The sequence below is a fragment of the Tachyglossus aculeatus genome, chromosome 6, assembly GCF_015852505.1.
Source record: "Tachyglossus aculeatus isolate mTacAcu1 chromosome 6, mTacAcu1.pri, whole genome shotgun sequence".
NCBI classification, from domain to species: domain Eukaryota; kingdom Metazoa; phylum Chordata; class Mammalia; order Monotremata; family Tachyglossidae; genus Tachyglossus; species Tachyglossus aculeatus.
This window is the reverse complement of record NC_052071.1, coordinates 14,489,073-14,517,047: the sequence shown is the minus strand read 5'-3', so window position 1 is coordinate 14,517,047 and position 27,975 is coordinate 14,489,073. Positions and strand designations below refer to the sequence as shown.

Below are 27,975 nucleotides of genomic sequence, written 5' to 3'. Positions count from 1 at the left end.
GTGGCTCTGCCCAGGACTATGGGTTGGTAACAGTGGCAGTGGAAGACAGGGAAGCCCGCTGGGTGGAAATCCGCAGTGCAGAGACTCCCTTGGAGCGGTGGCTTCGGGAAAGATTAGGGCCTCAAGATCGGAACAGAAAGTATCCCCAAGCCTCCCAAATAATGGAAGACAGGGAACCCAGTGGGTGGAAATCCGCAGTGCAGAGACTCCCTTAGAGCGGTGGCTTCGGGAGAGATTAGGACCTCAAGATCGGAACAGAAAGTATCCCCAAGCCCCCCAAATAATGGAAGACAGGGAACCCAGTGGGTGGAAATCCACAGTGCAGAGACTCCCTTAGAGCGGTGGCTTCGGGAAAGATTAGGACCTCAAGATCGGAACAGAAAGTATCCCCAAGCCCCCCAAATAATGGAAGACAGGGAAGTCCGGTGGGTGGAAATCCGCAGTGCAGAGACTCCCTTAGAGCAGTGGCTTTGGGAAAGATTAGGACTTCCAGATCGTAACAGAAAGTATCAACAAGCCCCCCAAATAATGAGCGTGTCACCTTAGCAAATGTTTTCCTTTACTAATGCACTGCTTGGAATAGATCGATAGACTGGGACTAGTCTTTCTGCATGAGCTGTGTCACTATACTTCTCTATGCCTCAGTTTCCTCACCTGTAAAATGGGGATTAAATTTTACTCCCTCCTACTTAGACTGTGAGACCTATGTGGGACAGGGACTTTTTTATTCCCCCCATGGCATTTTTTTAATGCTTACTAAGTGCCAGGCACTGTACTAAGTGCTGGTTAGATACAGGGGCTCACAGTCATAATTCCTATTTTGCAGACAAGCTGACTGAGGAGCAGAGAAGTTAAGAAACTCTTTCAAGGCCACACAGCACACAAGTGGTGCAATAAGGATTAGAACCCAGGTCCTACTGACTCCCAGGGCCATGCTCTATCACTGGACTGTGATGCTTCTCAGGGACAGTGCTCTGCACATAATAAGTGCTCAATAAATACGATTGATGCTGACTGTGTCCAATCTGATTATCTTGTATCTACCTCAGTGCTTAGAACAGTGCCTGGTACACAGTAAGCGCTTAACAAATGCCATAGAAAACAAAAAAACCCCACAAAATCTTACCATCAGATGGTCATCTGTGTTCACAAAGTATAGATCTCCATCTATGGGTAGATCTATGATGTTTCTAAGCCCATAGTCTGGTAAATGTTGCTATGCTAGGCACTCTGCACTGTCACAGCGACGGCTTCCTTGGAGCTTGATGGGAAGTCAGGTCTCACAGGAAGGACCGGCACCCAGAAACTCCCAAGTCCTGGGAACCACAAACTTTGAGATTTCAAGATCCACTACATCTCCCACAAGGCCTGGTCCTGGGGGACCCTGCTGTGGGCTCCCCAAGACCCCATCTGGGTCCGAGAGAATGGCCCCAGGACTGAAAAGTGCATTTATAATAATAATGATGGCATTTATTAAGCGCTTACTATGTGCAAAGCACTGTTCTAAGCGCTAATATTTATCAAGTTTGGCATCCACAGACCTCAGCATGGTCTCCACAGACCCTCTAGACCAGAAAGCTCTCTGTGAGCGGGGAATGTGCCTGTTATATTGTACTGTCCCAAGCGCTTAGTACAGTGTCCTGCACACAGTAAGTTCTCAATATGATTAACTGCTGACTGACCGCAGGCTTCTTGGGTAAATCTTGATACCCCAGTGTGAATACTCATCCCCTGATGGAGAATGGACCTAAACCACCTACCTCCTCTCACTTCCTCATATTGATGCAGTCTGGAAACACAGGGTCGGATCCGATCCAAGATCCCTGCACTTTGGGAATCTCCTTGGTGGATGATGGGGGATATTCGGTCTAGCAGCCTTTTCCCATTGGGCCATAAGCAGGGTATTTTTTTAAAAAAAGGCATTTATTAAGCGCTTACTATGTGCAAAGCACTGTTCTAAGCACTGGGGAGGTTACAAGGTGATCAGGTTGCCCCAGGTGGGGCTCACAGTCTTAATCCCCATTTTCCAGATGAGGTAACTGAGGCCCAGAGAAGTTAAGTGACTAGCCCAAAGTCACACAGCTGACAAGTGGCAGAGCCGGGATTTGAACGCATGACCTTTGACTCCAAAGCCCATGCTCTTTCCACTGAGCCATGCTGTGTATGTGTACATAGGCTGACCCCACCCCCTTCAAGAAGCAATGCCGTATGAAAGGGGAATCACTGCTAAACGCCTGGAGGACTTGGGCCAAGTAATTAATTTGCCACACAAATCCCCGTTCCAACCCGAAGAATTTCTCAACGTGATGCCGGGGCTTTCACCTCATCACTGGATGCAGGTCCCGAAAAGCAGGCTTCGAGGAAAGCCACCTCAGGTCAACTGGGTATTTCCACCCTCTGCATCCTCCATCAGTGGCTGTGTTTTTAGTGCCAGGTTAAGAGAAGGCTGCGTGGGAGACCTTGTGACCCGTTAGGCTGGAGGGTGTAGAGTGGGGGGGAAACACTTTAAAGGAGTAAGAAGCTCTGATGGGATTTCTCTGCGGCAAAGCCCAGCTTGGAAGAAAGTATTTTTAACTCCACAGACCAGAGGATAAAGCTTGTGCGGTTAAGCCTCTTCTGTGGCAGAGATCGACACACTCTTTTTGTTGCTAGGTTTATTTCTGGGACTTCAGTCCTCATGACCCCATTACGCATCCAACAGTCCCGACAAAGATCAAGAGACTATGAGGGAATGGAAAGTGTAAAATCCCCTCGCCAGGGTTACGGCCAGGCCATGGCTATTGAAAATTAATTGTGCTCGGGACAGAGAAATGAGCACAGCCCTTCCTGTTCAGCACTTGGGCAGGGACGGGAGGGGCCGGGCCCTCAGATGGCTCTCCCGGAGGATCCTTCCCTCCCTGATCACCCGGAGTTCACCCATGAGGGATAGGATCCAGCCAGACGTCAAGAGCTCTGGGAGGTGGCTGGGTGCCTATATTATCGTGTCAGGACTCTTCTGGCTAAAGTTCACGTCCTGTGTGTGGACATGAGAAAACGAGAGGCCTGAGCAGTAATGAAAAGTCCACTTCTTGGCTGTTGCTCTAGCTGGCAATGAGCTCTTAGCCTTTTTTCATAGACGCTCCCTCGTGATTCTGGATAGTATCCCCCCCATCTTACCTCCTTCCCTTCCCCACAGCACCTGTATATATGGATATGTTTGTACATATTTATTACTCTATTTATTTTACTTGTACATATCTATTCTATTATTTTATTTTGTTAGCATGTTTGGTTTTGTTCTCTGTCTCCCCCTTTTAGACTGTGAGCCCACTGTTGGGTAGGGACTGTCTCTATATGTTGCCAATTTGGACTTCCCAAGCGCTTAGTACAGTGCTCTGCACATAATAAGCGCTCAATAAATACGATTGATGATGATGATGATGATAGTATTCCCTCCCCACCACTATCAACCTCCCCTATGAACATATCGCCCTTAGAAGACTTTAGTTCGGGCATCCACGACTTGTTCACAGAACTACGTGCCCGGACCCTTAAAAGGCACTGGGCGGTGGGCCGAAAAGATGTCAGTGAGCTGCAAAGGCGTCAGTGGTGGCAAAGGGAAGTCTTCCCTACTCAGTCGCACCTTTCCATTCTTGGTCTGCAACTTCAATTGAGCTCACCAGGTTACAGGACATGGAAGGAAGGGATTTGGGACCGTATTTTTCCTGGCGGCCAGGTGACGAGAAGGGCCAGACATGAACAGAGAGCTTGGAAGAATGCCCAGGGATCCTGGAGAAAAGATAGAGGGATCTAGGCAGAAGAGGTCAGATGGAGGTGTTGATGCCATTTTTTAAACTGGGATTTGTTAAGCGCTTACTATATGCCAGACATTGTACTGAGGGCCGGGGTAAGTACAAGCAAATCAGGTTGGACACAGACTCTGTCCAATGTGGGGCTCACAGCCTTAATCCCCATTTTACAGATGAGGTAACTGAGGCACAGATAAAGTGACTTGTCCAATGTCACACAGCAAAGTGGCAGAGGTGAGATTAGCATCCCAGTCCTGCTGACCCCCGGGCCCATGCTCTATCTACTATTCCATGCTGCTTCTCCAATAATTGTGGAATTTGTTCAGCACTTACTAAGGGGCAGGCACCGTATTCATTCATTCAATCGTATTTATTGAGCGCTTACTGTGCGCAGAGCACTGCTAAGCGCTTGGGAAGCACAAGTCGGCAACCAATAGAGACGGTCCCTCCCCAACAACGGGCTCACAGTATAGAAGGGGGAGAGAGACAACAAAACCAAACAGGTGTCAAAACTGTCAGAATAAAAAGAATTATAGCTATATGCACATCATTAATAAAATAGAGTAGTAATATGTACAAGTAAAATAAATAGAGTAATAAATATGTATAAATATATACAAGTGCTGTGGGGAGGGGAAGGAGGTGGGGGGGATGAGGAGAGGAAAAAAGGGGCTCAATCTGCGAAGGCCTCCTGGAGGAGGTGAGCTTTCAGTAGGGCTTTGACTGGGCTAGATATGAGATAATCAGGTTGGATACAGACTTTGGAGCCAGTGGGAGGGGGGACCTTCCCCAAAGACTTTCTTTTTTGTGTGTGGGGGGGGTTTACTTGTTGGAGGAGGCCTGCACATTTGGGTTGAAAGGAGGATTAGTAAGGTATAAGAAACATAATACCTTGTGCTTACGGAGGCTGCCCGGGCTGGTAGGGGTGGAGATCGGAGACTGCTTGGATTTGGGGGTAGAGAGCTGGCTGCTCGACGTTCCGTTTGCTGTCACGAGGGGAAAAGAAAATTCAGGCTCAAAGTCAACAGTAGCACACAGGTAACTTTTTCAGGTGCAGAAATAAAAAAAAATGCTAAAGCCGATGAAACCTTCACTCCCATGGACCCATCACAATGCTAACAATAATACTCAGCGTAATGATGGCAGGCTCCTCTTGATTTCGTTCGTTCATTCATTCCTTTATTCAATCCCATTTATTGAGTGCTTACTGTGTGCAGAGCACCGTACTAAGAGCTTGGGAAGTACAATTCAGCAACAAACAGAGACGATCCCTGCCCACAACGGGCTCACAGTCTAGAAGGGGGGAGACAGATATCAAAACAAGTAAACAGGCATCAGTAGCATCATTGTAAATAAATAGAATTATAGATATGTACACATCATTAATAAAAATAAATGTAATTATAGATATGTACATACAAATACAAGTGTGGTGGGACGGGGAGGGTGGGAGAGCAAAGGGAGTGAGGCAGGGTGATGGGACGGGGAGGTGGAGTAGAGGAAAAGGGGGGCTTAGTCTGGGAAGGCCTCCTGGAGGAGGTGAGCTTTCAGTAGGGCTTTGAAGGGGGGAAGTGTGCTAGTTTGGCGGATTTGAGGAGGGAGGGCATTCCAGGCCGGGGGTAGGATGTGACAAAACTAATGTATGACTGACTGTGCTTTCTGTGTGCTTCCAAAGATGGTCACTTACTACACCGTAGCAGAGGGAGTCATTCATCTGGTTTAATACCATCCTTCCCCACGTCCTCCCTCTGCCCTTCTCCCTCCATATACAACGGACGTCCACTTTCCCCACCTTCAAACCCTTACTACATCTCCTCCAAGAGGCCTTCCCCAATTAAGCCCCCTTTCTCCAACTCCTCTCCCTTCTGCGTCATTTACGTGCTTGGGTCTGTGCCCTTCGAGCCCTTGGTATGCACTCCCTTCTCAGCGCTTATGTACATACCCCTAATTTATTCCTTTATATTAATGCCTGTCTCCTCCTCTAGACTGTAAGCTTGTTGTGGGCAGAGAATGTGCCTAATAACTCCGAACTGTACTCTTCCAAATGCTTAACACGGTGCTCTGCACATGGTAAGCATTCAGTAAATATCACTGATTCACTGATACCAGCTGGTCTATCCTCAGTTTGGCACTGGTTGCATTTAGGCTGGTGAAGCGCCCTGTCCTCTATGCTTGACTCCTGCTGCCGAATCCCGTGGTCTGGAAGCGGCTCCGATGTTCGGAAGGAGATGGGAGGGCAACACAATGGCTTGGGATGAAGGGAGGTGTCGCGGATCCACCCGGGACAACATTATAATGATGGTATTTGTTAAGCGCTTAGTATGTGCCAGGCACTGTACTACGAGCTGGGGTGGATACAAGCAAATCGAGTTGGACACAGTCCCTGTCCCATGTGGGGCTCACGGTCTCAATCCCCATTTTGCAGATGCGGTAACTGAGGCCCAGAGAAGTGAAGTGACTTGCCCAAGGTCGCACAACAGACAGGTGGCAAAGCCAGGATTAGAACCCATCACCTTCTGACTCTTAGGCCCATGCTCTACCCACTAGGCCATGCTGTTTCTCATACGTTAGGTTCGGGCGGACTTTCGTAAAGTATTTCACGAGGTATTTATGTTATGCTAAGGGCCCGGCATGACGCACGTAGTGTCACATGCTTAACTTCATTTGTGTGGCATTTGCCAGTGCTGTCACTGGTCCACCCTGCTTTTGCATCCGTATCTCAACATTCCTGATCCGCCTTCCTTTCCTCCATCATAAATCGATTTAAAAGACCCTGCCACTTTTAACATGTTCGTCTTCGATAATCCGCACGTTCGTCTTCGATAACCCGCAGGAGGGGTGTCTGGTGGGATAGACTGCCACGCTGCATCTGTTTTGCTGATTCTGCCCACGTGGAAAAGCTTTTGTCTCTCTCCTCCAACCCTTTCATTAGCAAAGCAAGTGATCAAAGGCCGGAAACCGGCGCTTGCTGATCTGATCATAGGTTTCTTGAGCCAAATTCAATATCAGGCTGCCAGGTAGAGCAGAGAACTGCATTTGCATTGTAAATTGGCTCCCTCTGATTCTTCTCTGCAGGTGTCTGAAAGGCCGCTGTTATTAGAGGTTTGACCCAGAGGAAAAAATGACAGATTACCCGGCCCTACCGTGGCCCGGGACAGATATTTGTGCCTAAGCGAAACTTTTGGCTCCTCTGTACGCCCCTGAAGATGACGACTCTTTTAGAATTTGTCTAGTAGGTTTTCCGGCTTTGGCTGGGAGGCCCTTCCCTTTTAGACTGTGAGCCCACTGGTGGGTAGGGACTGTCTCTATGTGTTGCCAACTTGTACTTCCCAAGCGCTTAGTACAGTGCTCTGCACACAGTAAGCGCTCAATAAATACGATTGATGATGCAGGAGGAGATGACAGAATTGCTTTCCGCAATCTGACAAAATCACCCAACCATTTCCCTTGTGCCAAGACCACACTTCTTCTCTGAGATGAACTGCAGGGCAGGTTTGAGATACTGGTCTTCTGCCTTTCATTCAGACATGGCCAATCTTGCCCAGATTTTGCCCCAAGGACACCCGGGAGAAGTGAAGAGAGAGCCCTCCTCAACCATCTCACAGATGGGAGCCCCAAGTGGAATAGGGAATGTGTGTGACCTAATTGTCTTGCATCTGTCCCAGGCCCGGGCTCTATCCACTATGCCATGCTGCTTTGGGCACTGTGCTAAGCAATGGGCACTGTACTAAGTACTTTAGACACTACCTGTGCTTCATCAATGTCACTGGTGATCAAATGTGGGGCTTCGTACAGTTCCTGGCACATAGGAAGTGCTTAATGAATAACAGAATTAGTAGTAGTAGTAGTAGTCCCCCTTTTAGACTGTGAGCCCACTGTTGGGTAGGGACTGTCTCTATATGTTGCCAACTTGTACTTCCCAAGCGCTTAGTACAGTGCTCTGCACACAGTAAGCGCTCAATAAATATGATTGATTGATTGATAGTAGTAGTAGTAGTAGTAGTAGTAGTAGTAGTAGTAGTACATAGTTAAAATGCTTAACAAATACAATAAAAATTAAAATTAAAAAAAGTACCATCTAGGTATCAGACAGATACCTGCATTTCAAACAAAGCAACTCCCTTTCAAAAACGGGGAGGACAGACACCCAGGAAAGGAATTCCAGGCTAGATTAAACAAAGCAGGAATTATTCACCCTTCCACACGCCCACAAGCATAAGTCCAGTCAAAATCCTGAGTGGTTCATTTTCAGGGTAAAAATTTAGATTTTCCGCCAAGACTCCTTCTGCCCCCCAACGTCCCTTTTCCTGAGAGTGAAACTAAGGTCTTGGGTTGTGATCCCTGCTCTGCCACTTGTCTGCCTGTGTGACCTCGGGCAAGTCACTTCACTTCTCTGTGCCTCAGTTGCCTCATCTGGAAAATGGGGATTGAGACTGTGAGCCCCATGTAGGACAGGAACTGCGTCCAACCTGATTTGCTTCTACCCCAGTGTTCAGTACAGTGCCTGGCACATAGTAAGTGCTTAATAAATACAATAATAATAATATTAAGGACAGAAGCAGGTGCCTGATGGGTGGAACACTAGTTCCTGAGTGGCTCAGAGCAGGCCCCAAACCTTCTTCCAACCCCTGGGGCAGCTGATACCCCTAATTCAGGTGGGGAACCGAGATTAGGGGATATGAGAGGGGCAAGTGGGAGCCTTGTGCCATGGGGTGACAGAAGCCCAGACGGGGCTCTCCTTTCAACCACTGTTAGTTTCACTGTCAGAAAAAGGGGCGTTGGGGGTGGGACCGAGAATGCCGGCTGTTAGAACAATGACTCCTCGCTGAAGACAAGCGAAGTAATTACCACATTTCAATTCAAATCAACCTGGCAGTATGTATAATTAGTTTTCTCTGAGCCATTTTGTTTTTTTGTGGGGGGATTTTTCCTCGACAATTTCCCTTCTCAGTGAACTTGCATTCAAGCTGCCCTTGCCCTGGGGAGGCTCTGTGCCCCCTCCCGATCTGGAGTTGTCCGTGGGACCCAATTAAAAGGGAGAAACCTCTGGAAGAATGATTAATGGGCAGAGGCTATGCTGAGATCACCTGCCATACCCTAGAATTTCCTGCAGCGTAAGCAGGAACATCCCGGCAGGGTCCCCAGGCAGAGTGGTTCAGTGGGACGGAGCCATGTCCATGGAAAGGTTGGCCGAATCCAATGGTGGGGTTGGGAGCTGGGGGTCTTCAGGAAAGAGGCAGCCCCAGGTTGTAGAAATTCCACTCCCGGGCCCCTTAATGCCAGCGGGGAAGGGGCATGGGGCTTCACCCGCTCAGCCTGACTCCACCTCTCTTCTGCCTTGATGCCAAAGTCCACCACCGTAACAGTAATTGGGGCATCTGTTAAGTGCTTCCTCTGTGCCAAGCACTGTACTCAGCATCGGGGAAAATACAGGAATATCCGGTCAGACAGACCCCTGTCCCAAACAGGGCTCACAATCAACGCTGCCACAACCTAGACTTGTCAGACAAGAGAGTCACATGATAATGGCAGGCAGTGTGGCCCAGTGGATAGTTTATGGGCCTGGGAATCAGAAGGTCCCGGGTTCTAATCCCTGCTCTGCCATTTGTCTGCTGTGTGATCTTGGGCAAGTCTCTCCTCTGGGCCTTAGTTACCTCATCTGTAAAATGGGAATTGAGGCTGTGAGCCACAAATGGGGCAGGGATTGTGTCCATCCTGATTTGTCCATCCTAGAACAGTGTAGTAAGTGCTTAATAAATACCATAATTATTATTATAAGGGCGATTCCCTCACCCCAACCATGAGCTTGTACCCATTTTTTTCCATTAGGCAGAAGAAACTTGTCCTGGGATAAACTTTCACAAAAATCTTAGAAGGGGTGGTGGTGAATGTATTCATTATTTCATCCAAAATCGACTCGATCTCACGTAACTGAGCAAACACGGAGCTGGATGACTGCAGAGGCCATTGGGGGCATTTCCCCCGAGGGCTGAGGGAGAGCTACACATTTCTAGGACGTGGGGGAGAGCAAGACCTCTTTCACAGGTTCTCCTCTGATCCAGCCGTCCTGTCCCTCAAATCCCACCTTTGCCAACAAACCTGGAAGGTGACCATCACATGCTTACTCCAAACATCCTGGTCCTGCTAATGAAGACAGAAAGAATACGGGGCAGGATGGACCACTGGTCTGACCCCGTATGGCATTACGTACGGTCTTTATGTTCTTATGGTTAGGACCCATTCAGCCCGGGCCCCGTTTCAATCTCTGACTCTGCCGCCCGAGACTTTCATCATTTTGTTGAGTGATCACCCGGTCTATCTCCATCCCACCCCCAACATCATCGTGACTTCTGCCTAAGGAGCTTCACGCAAATCACACGACAACGAAGCATCAGATCAGAACCCCAAAACAGAGAGATGCCTAAGGTGGCTTTTAAAAAATTTTCCCAGTAACGGACCCTGATTTCTTTCTGCCTCGAGGTCCAAAAATTTCCCATTCAGGCCCGGATCGGAGCAGGCCGTGGTTGGGTCTAGAGGATGGCGCTTTCCCGTTATTTGGGGTGAATGAGGTGGCACACGGCCTTCATCGTGTAACACTGATCGGAAGGCACTATGGTGCTCTGTTGAGATGAACGGGGAGAGCAATAGACTAGCCCTCTACGGCGAACCAAAGCAGCATTTTCAAGGGTATGGCAAACATTCTTCTTCTGTTCAACTAGCCCAAAGCATTACTTCATGCAAACCGGCCGGAAGATGACCCGCCTCATCCCCTAGTTCAGCCAACACTACGGCCGTTTACGGGACGGGCTTGGACTTACTACCTCCCTGTGGGCTGTAAAGTCCCGCCAGAGGTAGGCTCATCCCGTGCCAGGGTCCATCACCCGCAGGCATGCAAAGATTCCCTCCTCCGCCAGCTGAGATGGGGAGGGGTCAACATGCACAGCTGGGAAAGGGGCACTCACCGTCTTGGTCGTTACCTGAATCGGCGGGGGACTTGCTGCGGCGCAGGGGGCCGGGGCTCTTGGCCGAGCTCTTCTGGGGCGTCGGGGATGACTTGGTGCCCGGGGTGGTTGGTGGGTTCCCCTTCATGACTCGGCACTCTGCAGGCCAGGGCAAGACACAAACACACACATACACACACACACACACACACACACACACACACACACACACACACAGAGATCAGTGGGACTCAGGAGTAGCCTCAGGCTTAGAGCAACAATCCTTGGTACGTTTGGTTCTGTTCTCTGTCTCCCCCTTTTAGACTGTGAGCCCACTGTTGGGTAGGGACTGTCTCTATGTGTTGCCAATTTGTACTTCCCAAGCGCTTAGTACAGTGCTCTGCACATAGTAAGCGCTCAATAAATACGATTGATTGATTGATTGATTGGGAAGGGACAAGGCGGATGGCGAAATTCCGGCCAGGCCTGGCAACTTTCCGCAGCGTGTCGGTGTGTTCCAGCCCACTGCCTGGAAGCACCAGCTTATCCCCCAGGAGAAGCAGCGTGGCTCAGTGGAAAGAGCCCGGGCTTTGGAGTCCGAGGTCATGGGTTCAAATCCCGGCTCCGCCACTTGTCAGCTGTGTGACTTTGGGCAAGTCACTTCACTTCTCTGGGCCTCAGTTCCCTCACCTGTAAAGTGGGGATTAAGACTGTGAGCCCCACTTGGGACAACCTGATCACCTTGTATCCTCCCCAGTGCTTAGAACAGTGCTCTGCACATAGTAAGCGCTTAACAAATGCCATTATTATTATTATTATTATTATTATTATTATTATTATTATTATTATTACTTCTCCCTTAGCCTCCCGGCTCTGAGGAAATGAGAGCTGGGGCGGGCGGCTGAGCCAGATTCATCGACTTGTGTTCTCCGATGGGAATACCGTACGCTCAGACAGCTTGCTGAAGGGCACGGGCCCCTTGGTAGGGAGGCGGCTGACCTCAATGAGAGTCCGATTCATTTATCGCTCATGCGGACGCGCCGTCTCCCTCTAGTCTCCCCTGGTTGGCAGAGAGGAGGCCAGCCACACTCTCTTTCCAGACAATCTGCCAGCGGCTCAGATGGCAAGCGCACCAGGAGAAATGATGCCAGCGCTTTGCCCTCTGATCCACCAGGTTCATCGGGTTTTAGATGCCAGATAATAGTAATAATACTGATGACATTTTTTTAAGCGCTTACTATGTGCAAAGCACTGTTCTAAGCGCTGGGGGGGGATATAAGGTGATCAGGTTATCCCATGGGGGCCTCACAGTCTGAATCCCCGTTTTACAGATGAGACAACTGAGGCCCAGAGACGTTAAGTGGGGATGCGACCAACTATAGAACCACAAGAGTGCTTATCCTCCGTAATTCTGCAATGTGTATTACCTCCCAAGTCGGAAGTGGCCCACATGTTAACAGAGATTTGGGAGGGGAACACGGTGGATCCTAAGCAGCAAAGAGACCCCCATGAAATAAACACTCTAGGCTCAGGGGCTGGAGGTGGCCATGGCGGGCTCCCAAATAATGTTACATTCTGCGGTGTGCTCAGTTTATCACCCTCATTGTTAAAAAAGTGATATTGTATGAAATCAGAAAGGGAGACGAATTTCCCCCTCTCCCAGAAGCTGGCCTTGAAGGCAAAAAAAAAAAAAACAACTCTGGGCTTAGGAGGGGAAAACCTTAATAGGTTCCAAAATGGTGCTTGTAACACACCTGCATTGGGAACCTACTTTAGAAGGGGATTCTATGGTGCTAGCTTACATCTGTATATTCTTTCCTAGCTATCAGTACAGTGCTCTGCACAGAGAGAGCACTTCAGAAGTACTATTCCTCCTCCTCTAGGTGAGAAAGATTCTGTCCCGTTCTTTTTCTGAGCCCTTCCTCCCTCTTATGCCCTGGCTCTCTCCTCTCTCTTTCGAGGTTCTCATCCCATGGTGGAAGTTAACCCTTCCTCAGTTCCCTCATCTGTAAAATGAGGATTAAGACTGTTAGCCCACTGTGGGACAAACTGATCACCTTGTAATCTCCCCAGCGCTTAGAACAGTGCTCTGCACATAGTAAGCGCTTAATAAATACCATTGTTATTATTATTATTGCAGAGAGTTTTCCTGAACTGTCCGCCGTACTTTATATTTGCTCCCTTACGGAGTCATTGAATGTCAACAGGTCATTAGCCCCCTCTAGCCCACGGCAGGTGGTTCACTTGTCACCTGCTGGATACAGCCACGGTCTCAATAAAAGAACATCAAAAGAAAAGAGGGCAACAAACCTGTCCTGAGCTGCTTCCCATCTTGTCTCTCCATGGCCAAAGAAGGGAAGCCAAGAAAAGCCAGGCTCCAAGCCCATATATCTATATCTATATATAGATATTTTAATGGTATTTGTTAATCAAGCAATCAATCAATCATATTTATTGAGCACTTACTGTGTGCAGAGCACTGTACTAAGCACTTGGGAAGTACAAGTTGGCAACATATAGAGAGACAGTCCCTACCCAACAGTGGGCTCACAGTCTAGAAGCTTACTATGTGCCAGGCACTGTTCTAAGCGCTGGAGTAGATACACGATAGTCAGAATGGACACAGTCCGTGCTTGCCAATGGCCATAAAATGTCCCTGGAAAATCAGCTGCTTCAAATTTCTCAATCAAGGCACAAGCCAGGCCAGGGGCCAGACATGAAGGGGGCACACTGGAGGAAAAGAAAGCCAGCCAGAACTCTGGGAACAAGAGGGATGGTGCATTACATTTTGCGGCCGTTCCCAGGGTCTGGATTGTTCTATTGTACTTTCCCCAGCGCTTAGTACAGTGCCCTGCACACAGTAAGTGCTCAATAAATAGGGCTGAATGAATGAATGACATAGATGCCCCCTAGGCTGAAAACCTACCCTGTAAAAATGTCTTCACAAAAAAAGGGATTGATGTGGTCAAGGTAACCCAGCTGGATGGATAGTGCCAAGGAAAGCCTGCAGACGGTTTGGGGGTGGGGGATCTTTGAAAAATCTGAAGAGTCAGCCCATTCCCTCCAGGTTCCTCTTGGTTCTGAAACACCAGTTGGTGCACTAGAGTAGCCTGAACTCCCCCTGTGAAAACTTGGGGCTCCTGTGCCTCTGCAGCCCCAGAGGGTGTAGAGAAATCAAGCATGGAGGGCGATGCAACAAATGATGATGACAGACAGGATGCGCCAGTAGGGATGGGGTGGCATGGTACTTTACCGTTTTCATCCAAGGAAAAATCATCCTGGGCGTAGCGGAATTTCTCCGGCCCACAGGCGATGAAGACATCGTCGTCACCGAAGAAATCGTGGAGGCAGGTCACCTAGCGAGACAGGGGAAAGGTCCGGGGTGAGCTCAAGTGGTAATGCTCTGAGGTAAGTGCCATTCTCCTCCCTCCATTTTGACGAACTCTACCCTCTCTCACCTACCTGAGAAAGTCAAATGATTCCCTCGGACCACCCGGTTGAGCTCAGACATCTCCTTCCCTCGGCACAAGAGGTGGTGATGGAGAGAAGAATGGCTTAGCCGGTCACCTGCCATGCCTGGCCAAAGTGGGATTGGAAATCGAACCTCGGATCGGAAGACTGGGCCCTTTGGGCCCCTCTCCTCCACCGGCCATTTCTGGGCCCAACTAGCCAAAGGACTGCAGGATTGGGAATTGGGAGACCAGAGATCTAATGCCAGCTCTACCAGGGACCTGCTGGGTGCCCTTGGGCAAGTCACTGAACCTAAATAAACCTCAGTTTCCTCATCCCCAAGCGGGGGATAAGACACTTGGTCTTCCCACCTCCCCATATGGGTCAAAGGCTGTATCCGATCTGATTACTTATATCAGCCCCAGCGCTTAGCCCAGCTTTGGCACCCAGGAAGCGATGAACATATAAAAATAGTATTGATAATTACTAAAGGGACATACTAGAATTCAAAGTGGCAGGTTGAGAAGCAGGAGGCATTGGCTGGTGCCACAGTTTCCCCATTTGAAAAACTGGAGTGATCCTTCTCGATGACCAGCAGAGAGATGATGATGCAGTTTCTACTGGCCCATTATGGTGGAATTACTCCACTCTCCTTTAATCACCCCATGCCCCAGGGACAGATCGACCAGAGAGGGTCAGCCTGTTAGTGGCCACGAAGGAAACACGTACATCCCCCTTTTAGACTGTGAGCCCACTGTTGGGTAGGGACCATCTCTATATGTTGCCAACTTGTACTTCCCAAGCACTTAGTACAGTGCTCTGCACACAGTAAGTGCTCAATAAATACGACTGAATGAAATTTGGTGGTCTGTTTCTCTGATGGAAGCCATTTCGCTTTCAACCACCTCAGAACCATTTTACCTAGACATTTGGCTGGCTCCCAGGGCTGAGGCTTGCCCTTCCTCCCAAAGCTAGCATGCCAGATCTTTTCTGGAATGGGAATATGGAGCAGAAACCCTCAAGTAACTTAATTAGCAAAGAGCTGTTCAGGAAGCGGGTATCGAGGCGGCATGGGGAACCTTGTCTTCTTCACAAGAAAGGAATTCTGTAAGGAGAGGAGGCTGCTGAGCTGCCGCTGGAGGTTAATTTTTTTTAATGGTATTTGCTATGCACTTACAATGTGCCTGGCAGTAGTGTATTAAATGCTGGGGTAGATAAAAGTTTATCAGGTTGGACCCAGTTCCTGTCTCGCATGGGGTTTCAATCCCCACTTATGAGGTAACTAAGGCACAGAGAATCAATCAATCAATCGTATTTATTGAGCGCTTACTGTGTGCAGAGCACTGTACTAAGCGCTTGGGAAGTACAAGTTGGCAACATATAGGGACAGTCCCTACCCAACAGTGGGCTCACAGTCTAAAAGAGAAGTTAAGTGACTTGCCCAAGGTCACAGGGAAGAAGAATGGTGGAGGCAGGATTAGAACCCAGGTCCTTCTAACTCCCAGGCCTGTGTTCTATCCACTAGGCCACACTGGTTCTCTTGACTGGATCCAGAAAGCAGGCCAGACCACTATTTGGGGGAAAAAGTGGAGTGGCGTGGGTTGGTGGTGGACTGGGAACTCATCTCAGAAGAAGAATATGGCCCCATCCCCTCTCTCTTTTTTTTTTTTACTGGTGTTTGTTAAGTGCTTACTATGTGTCAAACACTGTTCTAAGCGGTGGGTTAGGTACAACCTAATTAAGTCAGAAATAGCCCCTGTCCCATATGGGGCTCATACTCTATTTATTTATTTATTTATTTTACTTGTACATATCTATTCTATTTATCTATTTATTTTATTTTGTTAGTATGTTTGGTTTTGTTCTCTGTCTCCCCCTTTTAGACCGTGAGCCCACTGTTGGGTAGGGACTGTCTCTATATGTTGCCAACTTGTACTTCCCAAGCGCTTAGTACAGTGCTCTGCACACAGTAAGCGCTCAATAAATACGATTGATTGATTGACTGATTAAGTAGGAGGAAGACCAGGTATTTAATCCCCATTTTACAGTTGAGGAAACTAGGCACAGAGAAGCTATGTGACTTGCCCAAAATCCCACAGAAAGCTATCGGCAGGGCCGGGATTAGAACCCAGGTCCTCTGATTCCCAAGCCCGTGCTCTTTCCACCCGGCCAAGTTGCTTCCCGCCTGATCTGGCCAAGGGCCGTTCTGTGCAAACGGTGCCCCGCGGCACTAGAGCGGGCGCTGGCCTCGGGTTCGGGAGACGCTCCCGTTGAATTTCTGACTTTGGTCAGGTCCTTTGGTCAAGGCAAGGAGGAACGCCGCAGCGACCGAGATCAAAGGGCAATCGTCCCCGTGAGCTCCCAAGACAGGTCAGCGTGGCTCTGTGGAAAGAGCCCGGGCTTTGGAGTCAGAGGTCCTGGGTTCTAATCCCGGCTCAGCCACTTGTCAGCTGTGTGACCCTGGGCAAGCCACTTAACTTCTCTGTGCCTCAGTTACCTCATCTGTAAAATGGGGATTAAGACTGAGCTCCACGTGGGACAACCTGATCACCCTGTATCCCCCCAGTGCTTAGAACAGTGCTTTGCACATAGTAAGCGCTTAACAAATACCATTATTAAGTCCAGTTCAAACCCCAAATGATAGCCTAGGCCCTCCGTGGTCAGGGAACGTGGCTTGGGCTTCCGCTGTACTTGCTCAAACGATCTTTATGGTGCACCAAGTCCAAAAACATTTTTACTCCCACACTATAAGGATCTGCTGGACCCTCCTCCTGGTCCAGGCTCCAGTCTCTAGACACCCGGCTACAGACCATTACAGCCACCAGCTTTGCCATTTCCCAAGTTTCAAAACACTCATTCCAAACCCTTGTATACTCAGTGCTCTTCCCCTCCCCGCGCCCATCCCGCACCCCATCAAAGGAGTAAATATCTCTGATACGTGCCTTCTGCACAAATAAGCTCAAATTGCCAGAAAAGTCTGGTTCTCCCTTTAGCTTTCCCACTTCTCAGTGCTTCTAATTGCATCTGATAATCAGTTCTGAGTACCTCAGACCTGCCTCGCAGTAGACATATTTATCCCCAACCCCTTCATTTGAAAAGAATTTCAAAGCTTCTAATTATTCTAAATGCCACATGACGCCGATGGCTATGCCTTTCCGAATGCAAGGGAGAAAGAAAAAGAAATCAATAGCAACAGCACATTTATTTTAGCAGCAGCATCTTTTTGCTGAAACTAGGTAATGGCGTTTCATCTGGCCAATAACGACTCAGGTTTTCCATAGAGGGACATATCCCCATAAGGCCAGGCCTCAGGATGGAGCCTCCGGGAAGGTGAATCTTTGTGAGGGGAGAGAGGAGCTTTCTGAGAAAAGCTTCTGCGGGGGGTGGGGGCTTCCAACACGATGACACTAGCAGATAGGACTGAGGCGGGGCAAAGGATGAGTCTGGTAACCATCCAATGCCATCAGGAAAGAATGGGCCACCCTGCCGGCCGCCGCTTCAACGCCCAAATAGCCGCCCAGCCCTGGAAACCACCGAGTCTTCAAGAGATTGTGATTCCTCCGGTCATTTCAACATGACACTTAACAGCAAGTCAGGGAGGGAAGGGCAGAGGATCCCTGCAGGATTGTTGCCAAGAGAGACACTCGCTTTTTTTCTAAAGTTGCTTAAGGAAAGTTCCCTACCTTGCAGCTGAACCCCGCAGCTTAGAGTGCCTCATGAGTCATTCGATCTGCTGAATCCACCGAGGGCTTTAAAAATGCCCTCCTGATATGGCACCACCATCACTTTGGTTCTTGGATAGATGGGTGTGACCTTACGGTCACAACCAAGACCTTGGGATAATGCCAAGGGCTAGTTTGGCTCCTCCAGCTCTTTGTGAGAAACTTGATCCAGTGACAAACTCCCCAGGGGTGAGTCATCAAGACCCACTGGCCGGGAATGTTCGGTTACTGAAATAACCACTCCATCTCCCCTGCTGCCTTCCCAGAAGATGAACAGAACTGACCTATTCAAGGAGAAATGCGGCAGAAAGAGAATGGGCTCAATCCCCGAATCTGCAGGCTTCCAAGCCATTCGGGTTTGAAAGGTTCTTAGACCATGAAAAATGGGAGTGGGTTCCTGGCAGACTCTTAATAGTTTGACTGGGGAGGGAAAAATCAGTCATGTACAATGCAGTCTTTCAACTTGGTCATTTCATGTAATTCCAGAACTTACTCCTTCCCACAACATCATGGGAAACAAGTGAAGCTGGACCTCACAAAATCCCTTCCTGCAGAGCATCAGAAGAAACATCTCAAGAACAATAACACGTGACTGTAAGTATCATCTTTCCCTTTTCCACAAGAGACCCCCAACTAGGGCTCAGTTCTTCAAGGACCCAAATTCCCTAGAAAAATGTTTAGGGACCCAGTGTGAGGCTCACAAGGAGAAATAGCGTGGCCTTTGCCATTTGCCTGCTGGGTGAGCTTGGGGTGTCACTTCACTTCCCCATGCCTCCATTTCCTCATCTGTAAAATGGGGATTCAATAACTGATTTCCTTCCCCCTTAGTCTGTGAGTCCCATGTAGGACCAAGGCAGTGGCCCATCTGGTTATCTTGTCTCTATACCGGTGTTGAGCACCCAATGAGCACTTTCTTATTACCATTACTATTTTCATTATTTTAAACCACGAAGGTGGATTAAATCATGTGGTTAACTGAAGATGCAAAACCAGAGGCCAGATTTTAGTTCTAGGCTAGCTTTTTAACTCCAAAGATTGACCAAAAAAAGATAACAGTCCACTCAATCTCTCTGTGACCATACCGATTTCTACAAGAATCTCTAGTGAATTCAGACTGGCTGGATTACCTCCTCTCCCTTCCTCTTAACAGATTTCTCATTGCTTGGACCACTGATATTTCATCTCCACATCCACCCTATTCACGTTTGAATTTCAGTAAATAAGGAAAGGCTTGGAGAGGCAGTATGAATCACAAGAAATGAATTGCATTGCACTTGATATTTACCCCACCCAGCTCTAATGTCCGTATCCATCATTTATTTATTTATATTAATGTCTGTCTCCCCCTCTAGATTGTAACCTCCTTTTGGGCAGAGATCATGTCTACCTATTCTGTTGCATGGTACTCCCGAGGACTTAGTACGGTGCTCTGCACATGGTAAGCACTGACTATATACCACTCACTGATGATGGATGGCACTTCTGCAATTCTGAATGTAGAATCAAAGGGCCATAAATACACCAGCCTGAGTTACACCAATGATCCGCCCAGCCCAGGATCCTCCCTCTGACAGGAGCATCAGGACACACAGCAGAATTGTGCCCAGGTTGTTCCAGGAATAGAGCTCCTAACGACCAAATCTTTCCTCATGAAAAATCCATCATGGATCAAATTTTTCCTTCTAGCAGCTCTACCTTTGCCTCTATTAGCCTCTCAATCATTATGTGTCCAAATTCTTTCTGAACCTAATAAAAATAATTGTGGTATTTGTTAGGCACGTACTAGGCGCCAAGCACGGCGTTAAGTACTGGGGTAGAGATACAAGGTAATCAGGTCCCATATGGAGCTCCCAGTCTAAGCAGGAGGGAGAACAGGGATTGAAACCCCATTTTGCAGATAGGGGAACTGAGGTGAAATGAAAAAGCTTTTATTTGCTTGGAACCCAGTGAATCCAGGCTTCGGGGGGGTTCCTTTATCCTGGGAAAACAGAAGGCCAAGGTGAGTTATCTGATAGGCTTCCTCTTGGATTTTTCATCAGGGAAACTGGTCTGGGGAGAGGTGAGAACTCCAGCCATGAGCTCAGTCGTTGAATCCAGGATGATTCCGAATTTGCTATCACAGAGGCAAATCACCGGATACTCTTTGGCAACTGAGCTGGTGAACTGTGGGGGGGTCGGGGGTGGGGGGGACAGCGTAAGTTGGGGGGAGTTACGCATGCCTTGAAGGACACCACATGAATCTGAGCTGAAGCTGAAAGCTTTCCTCACCGGAATGGCAGAGTTTAGCAGAGACTTCTCACCATTTGCCTCAAGGAGTGCCAGCAGCTCCTTCCCCCTTGCCCTTGCAAGTTAAGTGACTTGCCCAAAGTCACACAGCTGACAAGTTGCGGAGCCAGGATTAGAACTCACAACCTCTGACTCCCAAGCCTGTGCTCTTTCCACTAAGCCATGCTGCTTCTCTACCGTAGATAATAATAACAACGGTGGTATTTGTTAAGCTCTTACTTTGTACCGGGCACTGTAATAATAATAATAATAATGTTGGTATTTGTTAAGCGCTTACTATGCGCAAAGCACTGTTCTAAGCGCTGGGAGGAACACAAGGAGTCCCACGTGGGGCTCACAGTCTTAATCCCCATTTTACAGATGAGGGAACTCAGGCACAGAGAAGTGAAGTGACTTGCCCAGGGTCACACAGCAGACACGTGGGGGAGGCGGGATTCGAACCCAGGACCTCTGACTCCCAAGCCCGCACTCTTTCCACTGAGCCACGCTGCTTCTAGTACTAAGTGCTGCTGCTGTACTAGCGCTGGGGTAGATACAAGGTAATTGGGCTGGACACAGTCCCTGTCCCACGTTGGGCTCACAGTTTTCAACCCCAGCGTCCAGATGAGGTAACTGAGGCACAGAGAAGTGAAGTGACCTAGCCAAGGTCACACAGTGGAGAAGAGGCACAGCTGGGATCCACTGCAGGCAGCAGCGACCCCGAAGCAGCAGGGTCAGTAAAGGAGGCTGGTCACTCACTCAAACCACGCTCTCCTCCGAGGTCGGCTCTGATTTTCCGCCTGATTGCCGGATTCTGAGCATTAGAGTGGGGCTCGTGGGTAACGACACTGGACACGTTGTCTTTTCAATCAGCGCTGGCCCGAATGCCCCTGCAGCCCGAGGAAGGAAAGGATGGGATAAAGCTTCAGCTTACCCGCGGACGGCCAGGGCTGTAGCCCTTGAAGCAAGAAGCACTGCGCGAAAGCGATGAAACCTGGCAGCCAGGGACGTCAGGAGACGCCGTGGCGGAGGCAGGATCTAGCCACGGCTGACAGGCGACCTAGACTGGAGTCTCAGAGCTAGTTTAACACGACCTGAAAGCTGGAAAGGAAAACTGGGACGTGGTGATGCCCTGAGATACCTGTCTTGGTGGCGGCTCCTCTACCTCCTGCCTTTTCCGCCTCAAGTGAGTTCACAGAAAAAGGATTTGCAGAGAATGGTGACTGTGTAACAGCTCGTTCCTCTGAGGAGGTGGCCGAAAAAGAAGGCTCTGCTTCTCATTCATAAAGTCAAACAGGGCAGCGAAGACTCCAGAATGGGAGACTCGAGGAAGCCCAGTGGAAAGAACCTGGGAGGCAGAAGACATGGGTTCTAAACCTGCCTCTACCACACGTCTGCTGTGTGACCTTAGGCAAGTCACTTCACGTCTCTGTCCCTCAGTTACCTCATCTGCAAAATGGGGACTAAGATTGTTAACTCCATGTGGGATGGGGACCGTGTCCAACCTGATTACCTTGTATCTACCCCCAGACTTAGAACGGTGTGTGGCACATAGTAAGCGCTTAACAAATACCACAATTATTATTATTATACCTCAAACAAAAACACTACCCAGATTTTTCAGAGACGTCTGTAAATCGTCAATCGTATTTATTGAGCACTTACTGAGTGCAGAACGCTGTACTAAGCGCTTGGGAAGTACAAATTGGCAACATATAGAGACAGTCCCTACCCAACAGTGGGCCAGGAGAGCCAGAGTTGTACACACAGAGGCAATTTAATGACCTTACTAGATTCAGTCTGAAGGTTGAATTCCTTAAGGTAACTGGTTATGCTAGTCTCCAGGTAGAAGTAGAGTGGCCTACGGAAAAGGACACGGACCTGGGAATCAGGGAATCTGGGTTCTAACCCAGGTTCCACCATGTGCCTGCTGAGTGCCCTTGGGCAAGTCATTTTACTTCTCTGGGCCTCAATTTCCTCGTCTGTGAAAAGTGTATTCCATACCCATTCTCCCTGTGCCTTATACTGAGAACCCCAGGGTCTCAAAGTCGGTGTTAAAACATAACATACATTATGATCTGAGTGCATTAGAACGATTTAGTGACTAATTTACTTGTGAGTCTTCCCCGGTTATAAATCTGCTCCCATGGATCCCTACGTCCCAGAACACCAAGCAAGAATTCCTGCCCACTGGTTTCAAGCTCTCTTCCAGCTCTCTCCATCTTCCTTACCCTCCCTTTTCCCTCATTATTCTCCAACCTGCTCTCTAAGCTCCTCCCAAGTGAACCTTCTCATGGTTCCTTATTCTCATTTCTCTCACCGGTGGCCCCTTGTTCATCCCCCTTCCCTGCCATGGACTCCAGTGTTTAGCCTGCTGCTTGGCACATTTAACAAATATCACGATTAGTATTGTTGTGATTGTAATTAATCCACACTCTCCCCTCCCTATATTATCAACTCGGTTAAAATTGCAATTTTCAACAACACAGTCGGAAAAAGAAATCATTCCACAGTCTATAGCTATTGGGGTGAGTAAAACAGTTTTCAGGGATAGAGCACGAGCCTGAGAGTCAAAAGGTCATGAGTTCTAATCCCAGCTCTGCCACTTCTCTGTTATGTGACCTTGGGCAAGTCACTTCACTTCTCTGGGCGTCAGTTACCTCATCTGTAAAATGAGGACTGAGACTGCGAGCCCCAGGTGGGACAGGGACTGTGTCCAATCATATCCGCCCCAGTGCTTAGTACAGTGCCTCGCACCTAGTAAGTACTTAACAAAAACCATAATAATAGTAATTATTATTACTGTGAGTGACTTGCTAGGGCATCCTTTTCTCTTTAATTTCAGTTCAGAGGGATGGCTTTGTTCCTTGGATAGACAGCTTGGACAGACACCAAATTTGACTGGCCTTCTCGTTTTCACATTTTGCTCAGGAAAATTTCCCACTTTGTCAAGCAACTGCTTCCTCAGCGGAGAGCTAATAAAGGAACGGGAAGCTAGACGGGGTATCTCGCCCACACGGCAAGAGGAGTAGAAACTGTCAGCATCCCCGCTGAGGGAGGAAGCAAAATATTTCTCCGAAGACAACCAGCAGAAAGAGAAGTGGGAGGGCTGTGTTCTCACTCATGGAAAAGTGTACCCTTCCTGCCTCCTTCACGCCTCAGAAAACGTCCCATTTCCCTCGCGGATGCCAAGAGGTGAGGCTGGCTTAGAGGCGGAGCCATGCCAACCGAGGCCCTGGTGCGGGAGGGCCGAGAGAGAACCGATGGGTAAGATGGCAGGCTGCAGAGCTGCCTGGAGCAGGTTGCGGCGTCTCCGCGATGAAAAATCGCCCTGATTTATAATTCGATCACGTCCTCCTGGCTGGCGGCTGAGGCGCACTGCAGCCTGGACAAGCTACTCTGCCGAAACAGCCCCCAGGGACTCTTGCAGGCAGAATATTGTAGTCTCGCTTGCTTCTTTTACCCCGAAGAAGCAGCCCGGGGAGAGGAAACTGGACACCGCATTGAGTGACAGTCGTCTCTTCCTTGGGCCCTGTCCGGGGAGAGCTAGACAATTGGATTTCCAAACTGTAACAGATTCAGTGCCGATGGGACCCGCCACAACAATCAGTATTGGGAGACCTGTCCCTCTTTCCTCTTCCAATTCTGTGGCGCTTATTTAAATTAGGAATACAAAAGGCCACCTAATAAAACAACTAGAAAATACTGCTTTCTGTTCTCCGTTTCCTTTCCCTCTGCACGCACACAGAGCCCTTCCTTGCCTTAACCACCCCCATCCGTCAGAAAATGCTGAGAGAGCAAAATGCACAACTTTCCCCAGCGACGTTCCACAAGGAGGCTTTGGAGCATTAACATTTTCACTGGAATTATGAGGTCCGGGTCTTATCAATTACCTCAGTGATATTGGACATGGAAAATAATTGGCCTCCTTGCTGAGGCGGAGTAAGAGGCTTCAGACACGCTGTAATAAATCAGCGCACTCGCCCGGGTGATCCTGCTGTTTTCATTTCGGGACTGATTGGAGCTGGGGGATGGAGGGGCCTCAGAACACACCCGACTCCTTTGGAAATGGCCACCGTGTCTGCAATCAATCAATCAATCAATCGTATTTATTGAGCGCTTACTATGTGCAGAGCACTGTACTAAGCGCTTGGGAAGTACAAATTGGCAACACAAAGAGACAGTCCCTACCCAACAGTGGGCTCACAGTCTAAAAGGGGGAGACAGAGAACAAAACCAAACATACCAACAAAATAAAATAAATAGGATAGAAATGTACAAGCAAAATAGTGATACCCTGGCTGAGCTGAGAGTTTTGGGCCTCTCTGACCGCTCCTTTCCCCATTCCTGGAAGACGACGGGGCTGAAGACTGTCTTCCCACATCAGCTCCATCCCATCTTAGCCGCAACTGACCGAGGAAATGGGGGATTCACTCATTCATTCATTCAGTCGTGTTTATTGAGCACTTACTGTGTGCAGAGCACTGTACTAAGCGCTTGGGAAGCCTCTACTACAGTAGAATCCTGGAGCTGCAGGGAACTTCCAAACATCACCAGGCTCAGCTCCCTGCCTTGGGAGGGCAGGAACGTGCCGACAAACTCATTTATACTGTACTCGCCTAAAAGCTCAGTACAGTGCTGTGCACACAGTAAGTGCTCAATCAATACCATTGATTGATTGATTGAAGGCATACGCCTAGACCAACCAAAGCAGAGGCTCTGCCTCTTCTAATTTTTCAAAGCCCCCATGAGGAGAATCCACAATCTTCCCTGGTAGCTTTTCCCCGGCATCCTTCCACACACAAGTTCTCTCATTCATCCAATCGTATTTATTGAGCACTTACTGTGTGCAAAGCACTGTACTAAGTTCTTGGGAGAGTACAATATAAAAACAAACAGACGCATTCCTGTCCCTTTCGCTTCACCTCCACTCCTGGCTGAAAGGAGGGGGCAATGGCTGAAGAGTTTGAGTTCACGTGCTTTGTGTAATGGCAGGAACAGGCAGGGATGCTGCGGGAACGAGCACACCACAGTGTCTCAGCCGAGTAGCTGCCAATGATTCCTAACCAATGGAAGACTGATAATTTGGAAAAATCGATCACTGAAGCCAGTGAAATATACAATTTGGATCGTGTTGGTAGCAACGGTTCAGGCACCTCTCCCATGCAGGCAGCCACTGAAGAACCACCCTCTGAAACCATTTTTTTTAATGGTACTTGTTAAGCGCTTACTGTACGTTAGGTACCTTTTAAGCGTTTACTGTGTGCCAGGCACCGTATTAAGTGCCGGGATAGATATCAACTAATTAGGTTGGACACAGTCCCTGTCTCAAATAGGGCTAATCCCCATTTTACCGATGAGGGAACTGAGGCACAGAGAAGTGAAGCGACCTGCCAGAGATCATAGAGCAGACAAGTGGCAGAGTAGGGATTAGAACCCAGGTCCTTCCTAGTCTATCAACTAGGCCATGCTGCTCCTCTATGAATCAAGTGACCTTGGGCAAGTCACTTTACTTCTCTGCACCTCAGTTCCCTCCTCTGTACAATGGGAATCAAGAATCAATCAATCAATCAATCGTATTTATTGAGCACTTACTGTGTGCAGAGCACTGTACTAATCATCATCAATCATTTATTGAGCGCTTACTGTGTGCAGAGCACTGTACTAAGCGCTTGGGAAGTACAAGTTGGCAACATATAGAGACAGTCCCTACCCACCAGTGGGCTCACAGTCTAAAAGGGGGAGACAGAGAATAAAACCAAACATACTGAGCCCCACGAGGGACGTGGACTGTATCCAACCTGATGAGCTTGTATCTACACCAGTGTTTGGCACAGTGCCTGACACATAGTAAGTACTTAACAAATACCATTAAATTAATTAAAAAAGAGAGGAAGCCGGCATATTTCACATTTTTTATCTCCAGGGTCCATGGCAACAAAAACCCCAGAAATGAAAAGGAGCCAAAAGCTGCACCATATGTTCCTTTTCAACTTTGCAGAGACAACGCGGAAGTTCACGATGGCTGGATTTATGGAGTCTTCTTGGACTCTTTTCAGTGAAAAGTGTGCACTTCCAGGGACTTGCAGGGCTATCTACCTGCTTTGTTTCTGTCCTTTTGTACAATGCCCTGCCTATACTAAGCAATCAATAAATACCATTGATTGATTGATTTAAGGGGTCAATATGACTCCTTTTACCTCGGGATTTCAAAATTAAATATCAATGACCAGATCAATGCCACCCATAAAATAGCAAGCTCTTAAAATTAACAGTCCAGGGTCTCAAAGTCAGGATTTAAAACACAAAATGCATTACGATCTGAGTGCATTAGAATGGTTTAGTGACTAATTTACCTGTGAGTCTTCCCCGGTTATAAATCTGCTCCCAAGGATCCCTACGTCCCTGAAAACCAAGCAGGAATTCTTGCTCATTGGTTTCAAGCCCTCTTCCAGCTCTCTCCAGCTTCCTTACCCGCCCTTTTCCCTCATTATTCTCCAACCCACTCTCTACGCTCCTCCCAAGCGAAACTTCTCATAGTTCCCTACTCTCATTTCTCTCACCAGTGGCCCCTTGTTCACCCCCCTTCCTTGCCTTGCCCTCCTCTTTCACACCTTCCAGATCATGGCTCTCCCCATCTCTAATGTCCCCCTGAATTTCCTTCTCTTCCTGGAGGCCTTCCCCAGTTCATTTCCTTCTCCTCGGGTCGTACCCTCCCAACTACCACCTGCAGAACTTACGTTTTATGGACTTACATAATAATAATCATCATCATCAATCGTATTTATTGAGCGCTTACTATGTGCAGAGCACTGTACTAAGAGCTTGGGAAGTACAAATTGGCAACATATAGAGACAGTCCCTACCCAACAGTGGGCTCACAGTCTAAAAGGGACATAATAATAACAATAATAATAATAATGGTATTTGTTAAGTGCTTACTATGTGCCTAGCACTAGTCTAACTGCTGGGGTAGATACTGGATAATCAGGTTGTCCCACGTGGGGCTCACGGTCTTCATCCCCATTTTCCAGATGAGGTCACTGAGGTCCAGAGAAGTCAAGTGACTTGCCCAAAATCACACAGTTTATAAGTGGCGGAGCCGGGATTAGAACCCATGACCTCTGACTCCCAAACCCGGGCTCTTTCCACTAAGCCACGCTACATCTTCTGTTTAAAAATGTATAAAAATGTATATACCTTTTCATTTTCTTGCTAGGGAAGCAGCATGGCCTAGTGGAAAGAGCAAGCTCTTGGGACTCAGAGGACCTGGGTTCTAATCTTGGCTTTGCCACTTGACTGCTGTGTGACCTTGGGCAAGTCACAAGCCTATGGTCCAATTCTCTCTTCTGCAAAGTAAGTATTCAACACTTGTTTTCCCTCCTACTTAAACTGTGAGCTCCATGTGGTACTTGATGGCCTTTATAAAGTAACAATAATGATTACGGTATTTGTTATGCTCTTACTATGTGCCAGGCCCTGTTCTAAGCGCTGGGGTAGATACAAGATTCATTCATTCAATCGTATTTATTGAGCGCTTACCGCGTGCAGAGCACTGTACTACAAGATTATTGGGTTGGACACAATCCCTGTCCCACATTGGGCTCACAGTCTTAATCTCCATTTTCCAGATGAGGCAACTGAGGCCCAGAGAAGTGAAGTAACTTCCCCAAGGTCACACGGCAGACAAGAGGCGGAGCTGGGCTAGAACCCATGACCTTTTAGACTGCGAGCCCACTGTTGGGTAGGGACTGCCTCTATATGTTGCCAATTTGTACTTCCCAAGCGCTTAGTACAGTGCTCTGCACA

The 27,975-nt window shown here is 48.4% G+C and overlaps 1 protein-coding gene and 1 non-coding gene across 7 annotated transcripts in view; one reads left to right on the top strand and one right to left on the bottom strand.

Moving 5' to 3' along the window:
• Positions 1-27,975, bottom strand: part of DCX (doublecortin) — a 197,497-nt gene that overhangs the window by 10,034 nt on the left and 159,488 nt on the right. For 3 of the 6 annotated variants that reach the window (XM_038747772.1, XM_038747771.1, XM_038747773.1), the window contains 3 exons: positions 13,983-14,085; positions 10,751-10,888; positions 4,677-4,774 (listed from right to left, as the gene is read on the bottom strand). In XM_038747772.1, coding sequence (XP_038603700.1) covers positions 4,677-4,774; positions 10,751-10,888; positions 13,983-14,085 — 339 coding nt within the window. The remainder of the gene's footprint in view (positions 1-4,676; positions 4,775-10,750; positions 10,889-13,982; positions 14,086-27,975) is intronic. The other 3 variants (XM_038747774.1, XM_038747776.1, XM_038747777.1) reach the window with 3 other exon arrangements.
• On the top strand, positions 6,993-7,052 carry LOC119930282. The gene has a single exon (XR_005451764.1). It is a non-coding gene; the product is annotated as a U7 small nuclear RNA (small nuclear RNA).